Genomic DNA, 13883 nt, shown 5'->3' on the forward strand with positions numbered 1-13883 from the left:
CCTTCCTTCCCTCCTTCCTTCCTTCCTTCCTTCCTTCTTTCCTTCTTTCTTTTATTCCAGGGGACACGGTGAGAGGCTGCCTGTGTCAGTATCGTGGTCCTTGCAACCAATGAGAAGTCATTCTGGGCTACTCTGGGAGGCCCCCCTATTTGTGCCATCTTTCTTTTGGGTCCTGGGCCAGAGATGAGCCCCCAGGCAGCCTGGGCTCCCTTTCTGCCTCCGTCATTCATACGTTTTCCTAAACTTCTCTAGAAACGATTTCGCGTTTCAGTCTCTACCAGTTCTCATGACAAGTGAGTTCTACAAGTTTCCTGTCTACTCTGGACAACAGCCCTGCCTTTTGTTTATCCTAAAATTACCCCATCTCTAGTTTGACAGTGTGTTTCCTGGTTTCATCGCGCTGGGGTCTGGGGAACACTGTTCTGTTTCCCGTCTCCTGCTTTCACAACTCTGTTCTTGGTCATACCTCCTCCCTCCCTTGGTGTTTCCATATCTGGGCTTCTCAACCTCGGCACTATTTACATTTGGGACCAGATAATGGTTGTGTGGGAACTGACCTGTGCCTTGTAAGATGTTTATCTGCATCCCTGGCCTCTATGTGTTAGATGTTAGCAGTTTCTTCTCTCCCTCACCCTCAACCGTAACAACCGAAAATGTCTCAAGACATTGCCAAATATTGCAAAATCCCTCCCAGTTGAGAACTGTGGTTCTAGACTAACCAAATCCCCTTCCTCTTCTGCATGTAATCTTTTCTTAACTTTCTCCAGGTCCTCTCTCTGTGTCTGTAGGGCAAACAAAGAGCCTTGTAGGTTAGGATGAATCCAGCTCCAATGGTTACTTAAGCTTCATGATAGTAGGAAGTATTTACACTGACAAGCACTTAGTCTCTTCACAGCTCACACGATCTGTGTGAATTGAGACATTAAGTTTCCATTCTATAGATTGTACTCAAGCATGGAGCTGTTTTTCAAAATCAGGTCCACAGACCAGCTATTTTTAGGATCACCTGGGGATTAAACCCATATTTCTGGGCTTCGCACCGGATCTACCAATCAGAATCTCTCAGGGGTCGGGGAATCTGCATTTTATGCTTTGCAAATTCTTTTTATTTTTGGAGTGGTTTTACATTCATGTGGTTTCAAGGCTGAAAGATGGTGAAAGTATCTCTTCTTGTCACTGTCTTCCCAGTTCCTGCCCTGCCCTCCTCCCTATCACACGTACACACAGGTAACAGATAATACAGGGGTTTGTGCGTCCTTCCCGAGTTTTTCATAGCTCCACAGCAGAATCTGAACTGGTAAGAAGCTCCCCAGAGATATTCGTGCTGTATCAAATGTGAGAACCTGTGTTCTCTGCAGTGTTGCTTGCCTGTCAATGCAGAACATTTGCAGGCGAAAAGGTTTCTTTTTGCGGCTGCAAAAGCAAGGCATCCTGGAGGCGTGGAATATGGATGCTCAGTGTGGCTGGGGTACCCTCTCTCTTACTATCTACCCCAGGCTTGATTCAGAACTAAAGGAAGGGAAAGAGTTAAGTCCAAATACAACGAGCTCAGTTTGGGGAGAATGAGTCTTCCCTCCAGAAGGGTAGGTAGCTTAGTTATTCTGTCAAACTTATGCTAAAATTAAGGCTGTGAAGGCTCTCAGTGGCAGAATAAATGGCAGAAGTGGCTTAGTCTCAGCCAGCCCGTGTTCTTTCTAGAACTGCTCCAGTTCTGGCAGGGCACGGTTCCTCAGAGCCAGGTGTCCGCTGAACATTGTGGCCAGTTTACTGAGCCAGCGAGTTGTCAGGATAGGTGAAGGCTTCAGAAGAAAGCATAAATACCTCTCCAGCGGGCACCACACTGATCACGATTCACAGGGCAGGGATGTCTTCATCTTGACTCGCCGACTGAGCTTTCCATCACAACTCGTTGCCTCGGTGCCCCTGACACAGCGGGTCTTGGCTCCTTCTTCTGCTGCAGGTCTGGATCCTGCTGGGCCCATGTTTGAAGGAGTGGACATCCACAAGAGGCTGTCCCCTGACGATGCGGACTTCGTGGATGTCCTGCACACCTACACGCGCTCCTTTGGCTTGAGTATTGGGATTCAGATGCCTGTGGGTCACATTGACATCTACCCCAACGGGGGTGACTTCCAGCCGGGCTGTGGACTCAATGATGTCTTGGGGTCAATTGCATATGGAAGTGAGTTCCTTCTCATTTGTTTTGACTCTCTTATCACATCTCCTCCTAAATCAGCCAGAGCTGTTAGTACTCCCTACAACATCCATTTCACTATTCCCACTTCCCCACCACAGTGGCCGTCCAGCACTGTTCATCCTACAGCGCATCACCCTGCAAGCGTATTGACAGCCTTCCCATGGTCCTTGCTCTGCCTTCTTACGCTTTAAGGTCATAGTTATTATTGATCAGTTTTGTTTTATAACAAAAGAAATACATGTTCCTTGGGGGAAAAACCAAGCATTGTAGAATTGCACAGAGCAAAACGTAAAAATACCCCTCACCTCCCACTCCTGCTTTCACTCTCCACAGGTAGCCAATGTAAGCAATTGTGTGTGTATCCTTCCAGTCTTTTTGTTTTGCACATTTGTGTGTGTGTGTGTGTGTGATATTTTTAAAAGTCACATTATTCTGCAACTTTGCTTTTTCAGCCCTAATATAGATTATGGATATTCTTAGACATCAGAGCACACAGATCTACTTACCTTATTCTTTTTATTGTTCTTTTTTTGGGGGGGATAATTAGTTTTATTTATTTATTTTAATGGAGGCACTGGGGATTGAACCCACGACCTCATGCATGCTAAGCACGCAATCTACCACTGAACTCTACCCTCCCCCTTATTCTTTTTAAAGGCTGTATAATATTCTTTAGCATGGATGCACTATAATTTAATTTTTTATGACATTTTAAAGAAGTATAATCAAGATGCTTTCTCCATTCACTTATCATTTATCTTCCTGAATGCCTAAGCCTTTTCCCAGCTGACTTGGGCCAAACTGAATTTTTGCTGCTGAAACTGATGGGCTGGGTTTCTCCTTTGTTCACTGCCTTGCATCTGACAGCATCTCTAAGTCTTGGCCCTGGCTGGCTGTCTCCACTCTGATGCTCTGCTCTTTGGATGTCCCACTCTGTCACTCAGTCTTAAGTTGCCCTCTCCCAATATGATAATATCCAAATAGACCCTGCAGGGCATGGGGGTCCTTGCAAGAGGAGTTCAGCCCTGCCTCAGGGGGAATCAGATGATGGCATTTCTTAAGGTTGGTGGTGTAAGTGGGAAAGGGGTACAGGTGGCTTTGACAAATTTTCCTTAAGTTGCCAGGATTTACTGAAACTATTGGCTTTAGCCTCTGGTTATAAGGCATAATGATGTACTATGGACCAGAAAAATCCAAATTATAGCCCTAACTTTGCAAACAACTGACTGCATGACCCTGAGCAAATTACTTCACCTCTAAGGGCATTAGGGTCATAATCTATAATTGAAAGAATTAGACTAGAATGAGGTTGGCAAACATTTTCTTAAAAAGACAGCTAGTAAATAATTTTAGGCTTTGAAGGCCATATGGCCTCTGTTTCAACACCTCCATTCTGTTGCCATAACGTGGAGGCAGCCAGAGACAATAGGTAAACGAAAGAGCGTGGCTATGGTCTCATAAAACTTTACGACAAGGGGTCCAGCCTGCAAGTCCTAGTTTGCTGAGCCCTGGACTAGATGATGTTTAGCATCTGATCCATTTCCAGCATTTTGTGACCACACAACTCTATCAGGGCACAGTGACTTCTGCTGCACAACTGGTCTCCATCACCCTGTTTAAGTGCTTGTCCTGTGTTCGTTCTTGCTCTTTATTGCTTTGTAAGACTCAGAGCTGTCTTCCTACCTGGAGGGCAAGCAGTTGAGTGGCAGGACTGGCCTTCAGTCCTACTGAGAGCACATCACTGGGCAAGGGTTAAGAAATGCACAAACAAGCGTACGAACAGCGACATGCAATGCAGTTCTCACCGACGAGGTGTTCGGTACTTACTGACCGAGGGGGCCAATCCCACAGGAGCAGCTCGTGCTGACGGTCTCCGTCTCTCCCTCCCCCAGCAATCGCAGAGGGGGTGAAGTGTGAGCACGAGCGTGCCGTGTACCTCTTTGTCGACTCCCTGGTGAACCAGGACAAGCCGAGCTTCGCGTTCCAGTGCACGGACTCCAACCGCTTCAAAAAGGGCATCTGTCTCAGTTGCCGGAAGAACCGTTGTAATAGCATTGGCTACAACGCCAAGAAAACGAGGAACAAGAGGAACAGCAAAATGTACCTAAAAACCCGGGCGGGCATGCCTTTCAGAGGTAACCTCGGTCCCCATCCACGTCGCCCTGGGGGAGGAGCTTTATTTTTTTTCCTCCTTCTAAATACCACGTTGTAGAACAGGACACATTCCAGCAGTTAATTTAAGTCATTGCAAATCTGGTTATGTTGTGCATGCCCTAGTAAAGTTAATCTTCAAAAAATTAACAATAGGGACTTCTTTTGTGGTGGGAAGCATCACTCTAGGATCACGATATCAGTATCTTAAATTTCTATCTTGCATTTAGCTTTTCAAAGCTGTTCCATATTTGTTTTCTCACTTGATTGTCAACATAGTTTGAGGTAGGACCAACAAGAGATCAAAATGATGCCTTGCATTTTTATAACGTGTTATAAAACCAGAAGGTTTTGTGGGTATTATGGATGTTATTTTACACATGAGGAGGTTGGGGCTCAAGAGGTTAATACCTTGGTTTTTAATTCAAAGTCACACAGCTGGAAAGTATCTAGGTCAGAATCCCCCAAAGGTTCCCCTAAACCCCAAGTTTAGGGCTCCTTCTTCTGCACTGCAGTGACCTCTCAGACCATCAAGCAGAACGAGATCAGAGGGAGGTAGAGGCTGGGCTAGACCCAGAGGATGTCAGTCCCTAAAAACTCACTGTGCTGGGTGACTCAGTTTGGGTCAGGGTGCCCTATGATGACAAGCCAGGCTCACACATGTCTTTATTCTGCTGTCTCTGCAGTTTATCATTATCAGATGAAAATCCACGTCTTCAGCTATAAGAACGCGGGAGAAATCGAACCCACCTTTTATGTCACCCTTTACGGCACCAATGCAGACTCCCAGAGTCTGCCTTTGGAAATGTAAGTCATGTGTTTCCTTTGCTGGGTCCAGGACAGAGCACAAGTTGGTTTGAGAAGGAGAGAGAGCGCAGTCGCGGGCGGACAAGTGCAGGAGAGTGTAGTCTGGGAGGAGATGCGTGGTTCCTCTCTTCTTCTTTATATCCTCTGCTGAGCCCTTGATTCAGAATGTTTCTGGGAGGGAGCTCCTGGGATGAATCAGAAGCATGAGAATTTGCTGTTTCATCTCAGACAATGCCTGATTCCTGAGGCTTTAGGAAATTTGGAACTTAATAAACGTCATCCCTGGCCCGTTTTTAGTTCTCTGTGGGAGGGGCACATAGCAATGTGTACACAGCCACTGAGCACTTACAAGGTGCAAAGCACCACGCTGAGTAATGCTGAGATTGCAAAGTAATGTCATCAGAGGACTCGCTTTCAAGGCTCGGGGCCGACTGGGGGGACCAGGCTTGTATGCCCACACAGTTGTGCACACAAATGGGGTGAGGCAGCCTCCCCCAAGTGCCAAGTGAAAGGGATAGGCAGAAGGGGCTGGGAGCTCTGAGGGAGAAGGATGCCTGTGGGCTGAGAGCAAGAGGACATTCTTGAGTGAAAACGTGTCTTCTTTGTGCTTTCTCATGTCTGTCCTTTCCTGGTCCTATTCCCCCCTAGGAAGTAGCCTAAATGGGGAGATGCTCCTGTCCCCCCCAGGAAGGGTTTTGATAAGAAGCTGGGGTGCCATGGGCAAGGTCTGCATGAAGCAGAGCTGCACTCCCACCTGGTCCTGCTAGTGGGACGCGGCAGGCATGGGGGAGACCTCCTTCTCATTTCTCTCACCTGCTGGGGGCAAGTGCTGCTGTCGTGTCACCCCAAGTGGTGCTGCAGTTTTCCAGGTGGCTGGGGACTGACACCAGCTTTTTCCTCCCTTTACAGAGTGGAGCAGATCGGGCTGAATGCCACCAACACCTTCCTTGTCTACACTGAGGAGGACCTGGGAGACCTCCTGAAGATCAAACTCACTTGGGAGGGGACATTTCAGTCCTGGTACAGCCTGTGGAAGGAGCTTCGCAGCTACCTGACTCAACCCCGCAACTCTGAGCGGGAGCTGAATGTCAGGCGCATCCGGGTCAAGTCTGGGGAAACCCAGCGGAAGTAAGTGCCCCACGACCCTTTTCCTGTCCCGTGTCAATGGTCAGCAGAAGGCGTGTGCTCGGCAGCATCCTTTCCTTTGCTTAGCACGCACCTTCCAGCCTTCTGTATCTAGAGCATTTGGCAAAACCTCAAACCCCGTGCAGAGAAAAGTGATTTCCAGATCAAGGCCTCTTGTCAACTGTTGTGCAGCTTGTGCCCTGATCACAGGCCCTCAGCTGAAAGGGGTGGGCCAGCGAGGGCTCGAATCCAGCCCTTGTCCCGTTTGCCAAGCCCTGTGTCAGCCTGGAGGAGTGGAGCTTCTCCTGGACAGTGCTCTTTAGGAGTGCTGCTTGTTAATCTGCTCGCTCTGGGGTCCATGCAACCAAAAGTCTTTGCTTGCTCCCTTTCAGAACAAACCAGGCTATCAAGTCTAGGGAGCCTGCACAAATGAGGTCTGCAGGGGGGACCTGGTTTCCCTTGCATCCAATTTTCGGAGCATTAAACCTGTCCTTGGGAGGCTCCGACTCAAGGACATGGGTGGGGTCCTAATGTCAAGTAACTGAGATTCCTCAGTGCCATGCCAGCTGGCATTTTCCCCATGTCTGCTGACTAAGCCTTGCACAAAAAATCCACACCTTTGTTTACCAGCCCCTAAAACCGTGCCTTGGCTCTCTGAGCAGTTTCTGTCTACGTGGAAGCCAGGGAAACCTGGGAGACCTCTGTCTAGCAAGGAGGTTTTCTTGGCCAAGTCCTTCCGCAGACCTCTGGGAGGTCACTGCCATGTTGGGACGGCGGGAAGCAGCCTCCATCCCCTGTGCATGTCCTCCGGTGTTTTCTCCATGGCAGGTCTTCACGTGTCCCGTGTCCCGTGTCCATCCATCACCTATGGTGTAGCTGGCCAAGAGGAGAGTGGAGGCCTGGGTCCCTTGTCTGAGTGACTCTGGTCTAGAAACCTGTGAACTGGGGCAGGGAGCAGGGTTGCGGGGGGTGGTGTGCCAGCTGTGGGGGGGGGAGCTGTTAGTACCCAGGCTGTGGTCTGGATAATTGTGTGTCTTCTCCCTTCCCTTGGCACTTGTAAGTGCAGCCTGAACCTATGTGTGGTAGCAGAAAGATGATCTTTTTTTTCTTTTTTTAAGAAAGATGATCATTTTTATAAAACATTTCAAATTTTATAAACCACCGAGACTTAATACATGTAAACCATTTTTCATATTGGTTTCAGATACAAGATTTTAAAAAGGAAAACATTGGAAAGAGAGTTGAAGCCCCTTTGTGGCCCTCCCCCATCTGATTCCTCCCCCTCCAAACCAAATGCACTAATCTTCCGACATTAACTATTGTTGGTGTGTTTCCCTCCTTCATGGTATTTATGCCTTCATTACTTCTGTTTGTATCTATAAACAACCTATAGAATTGTTTTGGTTGCTTCTGAAATTTACATGAGTGGACCTATCCCTTTAAAAGTTGCTTTTCTCCATTCAACACTGTAAGGTTTATCCAATACGTATAGATCTTGTCTGTTCTCCTTTAACTCCTACATGTAAACCGCCATCGTGCAAGCAATAGTTTCGCCATTGTTCTGCTGAACCTTTGAGTCGTTGCTGCATTTTTGCAGTCATAGACAATGCTGAGACGAACAGCCTGGGACATCTGACTTGTGTGCGTGTGTGAGGGCTTCTTTGGGGTGTGTTGAATAACTGGGCTATAGTATATGTATTCTCCAGCTGGACCGGATATTACTAAATCCCTCTCCAAAGTGGTTGGACCAATTTTCAGTCTTAGCCACAGAGTAAGAGCTCCCTCTCCCCTTCCTCCTCACCTACATTTGGTGCACACTCTGGCCTTTCCATTGGGTGTGAATTGGTCCCCTACTGTTCTCATTTGTATTTCCTGATTATGAGTGTGGTGGGTGTTTATGGGCTGTCTGGGCTCCTGATAAAGCTTCTGAAAGCTGTTCTGAATGTGGCTTTTGTCCTGCTGGTAAGCATCAGGGTCAGGCATCCCACACGTCTACCGGTCACAGGATCATGCTGACCACACACCACCGAAGCTGGGGCAGCGCTCAGGGTTTGGCTCTAAGTTATAGTTGAAATGGTTATCGGCCCACTGATTCTTCCTGTGATCTTGGTTGTCTGTTTCTTGAATCTTTGATGTTGACTCACAGCTGAGTTCCAGTGACACTTGTCAGTGAATATTTCTGAACACTGTGCTGGAAGCACCTGGAGTTCCTCCATTCAAGGAGCTTACAGTCCACGGGAATCCACACGCTATTCAGGGCGGGATATAATGTGTTGGAATAGGACACAACCTTTGTAATGAACTCTGTGCCATAAGAAGTAATGGAAATGACAAAAGCAACGTTTATATAGGGATGTGCCTATTTATTAAATTGGGAGGTCAAGGGAGGGTTAGATTAGTAAGGTCTTGGACAATCGGGACACCCTCCAGAGAGGTTGTGCCTTGAAAGCAGCCAGCCTTTTGGGTAGGCAGAGGGGAGAAGGGGGAGGGGTGGGATTAAAGGCTGTATGAGCTGAATCGTGGGAGACGGCAAAGTGAGACACAGTTTAGAGTGCTCGTAGCAGCAGCAGAGAGTTCTGAAGCTTCTTGAGTCAGGATTGGCATGATGAAAACTTCCCTTTTCTCCTTGCTCCATCCACCCCAGATCCTGAAGGCACCGTCTGGCTGATGCGGGGTGCAGCCATGTGCACCCCGCCCCTGGACTTTTGGCTTCACTGGTGGTTTCTTTTTCCTCCTAGATTGACTTTTTGCGTAGAAGATCTTGAGAGCACCCGCATAGCCCCTGGCCAAGAGCTCTGGTTTCACAAGTGTCGGGATGGCTGGGGAATGAAAAACGAAACCAGGTAACCGGGACCTTCTCAGAGGTTCAAGCAGTGCATGTTGACGGGTCCCCTAGTGTACACTGGACATGAGTCTGGGCACTCGGGACATAGCGATGAACAAAACAGACCAAAGTCCCTTCCTTTATGAAGCTGATCTTCTGCTGGAAGGAGACAGACAAATCAGTGGGATAGACAGGGTGGTGGAGGGTGTGAGTGTCCCTTTGCCTCTTGTTCTACCTCACCCTGTAAGGGTCACAGCCATGGTCCTGCTGGAATGAGGTCTTTCCAGGACTAAGTCCCCAGAGTTGGCACCCACGTCCCCATCTTAGATCGAACTTCTGCGTAGTGGCCAGGGCTGAGGGAAGTTCCTGGGGCTTCCTTCTGGGCACTAGGCTGGACTGGAGAGTTGGGTGGGAGGTAAGGGAGAAGCACAGATGAAGTCCTCTTTTAAGGTTTTCTGGAACCCAGGCTGGTGTGGGTGGATATTTGTGGGCAACTGTCCCCCTTGCTGAGAAGCAGGAGTGCTCGTGTGTGTGGCTCTGTATGCCACCAAGGGGTCATCTTGCTTCAGTGTCCCCATTGCTCCATGCTGGGGTCTCACTATTTCAGAATTGGGGAAGGCTGATCTCATGGTATAAGGCAATGGGTACATCCAAAAGGGGAATCTGTCACATACCCTCTGAGCCTAAATGCCTGCTGTGGAGGAGGGCGATGGCCCCCCACGAGCCTCCACCCTTTGCCCCATCCAAGGTACTAGATAATAATCCTGCTGCCATGCACTGAGCACTTAGTGTGTACCCACCGGCATTCAGTGCCCCCCACACATCATCTCATTTGCTTTTATCATCAGGCCCAATATGCTGGTATCATTGAGCTTGTGAACAGTTAGGGAACCCCAGGCTCAGGGAGGTTGAGTCACTTTTTCCCAGTCCCCCGATGGGGGATGGCAGAGTGAGGATTTGAAGCAGGTTGGTTTACCCTGAAGCCCGTGCTCTTTCTTGAGCATGGAGGTACCACTTGCTCAGAGAAGTCTCCTCTCCTTCATGTGGGTATCAATTATCAAGCAGCTGCACCCATGCTGGGGTCCCCTGTGATTAACTGTCTGCCAACCCTGAGGACCAGCCTACATCCCAGCTGCTCTGTCTCCTGTTCAGGAACATCAATGTGACCACAAACTCCGTGATCACAGGACTTGTGGGATTCTGAAAACTGCCCATCTAATTAAGTGACTCAGTCTAGTGTAGGCTTATATGATTTTCTACTATGATAATAATTCTAATTCTTTACGTTTGTATTCAAATTTATACCTTTCCAAATGCTGCCATATGTATTAATTTCATTGATCCTCAGAACAGCCATGAAGATTGCAAGAAGGGTTGCTATTCTTATCCTTATTCTTTTTTTTTTTTTTAACATTTTTTATTGAGTTATAGTCAGTTTACAATGTTGTGTCAAATTCCAGAGTAGAGCACAATTTTTCAGTTATACATGAACATGCATATATTCATTGTCACTTTTTTTTTTTCGCTGTGAGCTACCACAAGATCTTGTGTATATGTCCCTGTGCTTATCCTTATTCTTATATATTTCTTTTCTGCTCCAGAACTTCTTAACAGTTGAGAATGCTGTAACTGCCTCATAATACCTCTTTGAGAAAACAAGTTATCCTTTCCTTTACCCTTAAAGGAGCAGAAAATAATGGGAACCCAAGTCATAAATTAACACCTAGTCACATGTTAGCCCTTGAGTACTCTCTCTGCTGACATGGATACTGTTCACCTGTTCACTGAGAAGGAGACTGAAGTTCTGAGAGGTCCCATGGCACATCAGTGTAGCTGAGACTAGAATCAAGATCTCTTGACTCTGCCTTGCCCTCTTCCTGCCACACTGCAGGGTCTCTTGTATTTCAGATCAAAGCAGCAAGGCATTGATGGTTCTCTCTGCAGTTGTGTGTGTGCATGTGCCTGTGTGTGCGTGTGCCTGCTGTGGGTCAGTGTTGTGCAAAATCTGCAAATGCCAGCATTGAGGTATATGGAACTAGGAACCCCGAGTGGGCTCCAGTGTGGTGTTTCTTAAAGTGAATCTGTGGCTTGATGGGGAAGCAGGAGGAAGGAACACTCAGGACCTTCTCCATTTGTTCTGAAAGGGAAGCAATAAAAGAGTGTGATGAGGTATGTAAGAAAGCTTGGTCTTGAGGTAAACAGAGCTGCGTGTTTGCTATGCCAGCTAATGAATCACACTTCCACGTGGTTCCTTTCAGTCCAACCGTGGAGCATTCCTGAGGGTGCCAGCAAGGGCCCCCGCCTTCCAAACACATGGAGGAACGTTACTGCTGAGGACCCACCTGCTGGAAGGACCCCTCTTGACGCTGGAGCCCTGGGAAGAGCCTGCTTGTTGGGCCCAGCACCTGGCCTCCTGTGATGGCTGGGACTTCTCGCTGGAGCGGACCACGCACTGCTGTTCCTGCTGTTCCTGCTGCTGCTCTAGAATAGCGCTAACTCCAGATCTGTGTGCAAACAGCCGAATGCCAGGCCTCCGTGCACCTCGGGCTGGTTTCTCAGTGACCAGAGGAGCCTGTGCTTCACCTGACAAGGAACCCTGGCCCTGGAGTGGCTCTGTGTGGGAGGCTGTCGGCTGTCTGACCTGACTTGAGTTGTCGTGAGGGGTCTTTCTGCTGGAAGCTGACTCGTGTCAGGATGGCAGACCTGGGACTTACTCACCCGGGACGGGAGAGTAGGTCTGAGGAGGCCCTTGCTGGTGTTGGGGTTCAATTGGATAACCGGCTAAATGTACTGTTTACCTTTTAGACATTCCATCCTGTTCCCCAACTCACTCTCTGAAGCACACATCATTGGGTTTCTTATTTTCCCATTGCTCCCTTTTTAATTGGACAGATGTTTATTAAGCACTCAAACTTAATTAGCACGTGGCCGTAGACACATTAGTAAGTCGCTGCAGACCACTTCCTCATTTGAAACCCAAGGGGATTAAGATGTCTAAACTCCCTTCGAGTTGAGATGATCCATGAATATGCATGTGATGAAAGGCACACGGGGCACTGGGAAGGCTACAGGATATAAGAGTTGAAGACCCTGAGGGTTAAGTGATTTCGACCTATTTCTTCTTAGTTAACATGCATCCCCTTTAAGCGTGACATCTTTGATCACCAGCAGAGTGGTAAGCAGAGTATCAGATGTGCTGGGGCCAGAATGGTGACCAATGGCCAAATGTGATTGCTTCAGAGCAAAACCTCTTCCGTGTAGGAAGTTGGAAGATATTACGTAGGTTATACATAGCTGTTTATACAGAAACCAGCACCTGTCATACACAGCTGGTGCCAAGATTTAATTAATGCAGTGTTTTTTTTCCTCCTTGAAATACCTTGCTCTCATATGAGTATCTTTTCTGAGTTGAGCATTGTCAAAAAGCCTCCAATTCTAGATCTCGATTTGAATTGATATACATGATATCTGAGGAACCCTTTTATAATTTTCTAAAGATTTGAACATGCATCACTTAATTAGAGACTCACAACAGGGGGTGAGAAGGGCAGTTACTATTATCTCTGTTTTACAAAAACCCAGGCTTAGTGAGGTTTGGCCACATGCCTAGAACTATATACCAAGTTGGTGGTGGAGCCAGGTAAGGACCCAGACCCTCCTGGAGGCAATGCCCATGGTATGGTTATCATCTATGCAACTCCATCAAGACTTCTACATCGTTTCCCACCAATATGCCCCAGATATGACAAACCGGGACTCTTTTTCAGAGCCATCCAGAAAACCCTAAACCCTTTTATTGATATGTAAGCGGGAGAACGAGAGTGCCAAGTGGTTTGGATTTTTATGGATGAGGTTAATTTGGAAGGAGATGTGATGCCAGGTGGTGGTGGTGAAGAGCAATCTTCTCTGTGCTTAGGTATTTAAAGGGCATTGTTTTAATCTGTATTGTGCCAAAGTTGTATCTTTGTTCAGTGCCAAACCTCTGAAGACATGACCAGTCAAATACCTTAATTCAAGGTATTTTTTCTCAATCCAATGGAATGCTTTTTCTGTTGCTTCTGTGATTTCTAGCCAAAGTAGAGTTTGTTATTGACTGCATCCTGGTTACTTTCTGCTTCTGCTTTTAGTAACAGAAGCCTTGGGAATCAAATCCCCAGTGGGTCCTGTATTTATACATTTGGCTTGAAGCCTTATTTGTACATAATGATGCTTTTTTTTTTTAATGCTTACAATACTATTTATTTCTCAAGTGTATATAATGTATAAAAACAAATATATGGTTAGTTTTTACTTTATGATTAACCCATTTCAAGATTAAAAATTGTTAATAGTGAAATAATAAAAATCTACAAAATTCTTAGTGGTCTGGCAACTCAATTCTTTCTGGGGGGGAGGTAATTAGGTTCACTTATTATTTATATACCTTTAGAGGTGGTGCTGGGGATTGAACCCAGGATCTTAAGTATGCTAAGCATGTGCTCTACTACTTGAGCTATACCCTCGCCTCCCAACTCAGTTCTTAAAATTTGAAAGAATTATGACTGCTTGGGGTTTAACAAAGTTAAATTAATGTAGGATGTATTCTCTACTTGATACTAACTGTTGGTAGGAAGTGGACAACAACTCTTTTCACTAAAGAACAAGAGAAAAATTATTTGGGTTGCAGTGGAAATGCTTGAAGGTGGATGTTAGGAAGAAATGGGGATGGCAGCTAGACATTGGGGGACGCTGGTGAGGATATATGTTTGGTCTCGTGGGATCTAGACAACGGTGACTTAA

The 13883-nt window shown here is 47.0% G+C and overlaps 1 protein-coding gene across 2 annotated transcripts in view; it reads left to right on the forward strand.

The window, feature by feature from the left end:
- LIPG (lipase G, endothelial type) overlaps positions 1-13448 on the forward strand; it is a 50541-nt gene extending 37093 nt beyond the window's left edge. For both annotated transcript variants that reach the window (XM_031441936.2, XM_010990160.3), the window contains exons 5-10: positions 1961-2182; positions 4090-4332; positions 5035-5155; positions 6065-6283; positions 9019-9123; positions 11363-13448. In XM_031441936.2, coding sequence (XP_031297796.1) covers positions 1961-2182; positions 4090-4332; positions 5035-5155; positions 6065-6283; positions 9019-9123; positions 11363-11384 — 932 coding nt within the window. In that variant the 3' untranslated portion in view covers positions 11385-13448. The remainder of the gene's footprint in view (positions 1-1960; positions 2183-4089; positions 4333-5034; positions 5156-6064; positions 6284-9018; positions 9124-11362) is intronic.
- Positions 13449-13883: the final 435 nt, after the last annotated feature.

Source organism: Camelus dromedarius, chromosome 28 (assembly GCF_036321535.1).
Source record: "Camelus dromedarius isolate mCamDro1 chromosome 28, mCamDro1.pat, whole genome shotgun sequence".
NCBI classification, from domain to species: Eukaryota; Metazoa; Chordata; class Mammalia; order Artiodactyla; family Camelidae; genus Camelus; species Camelus dromedarius.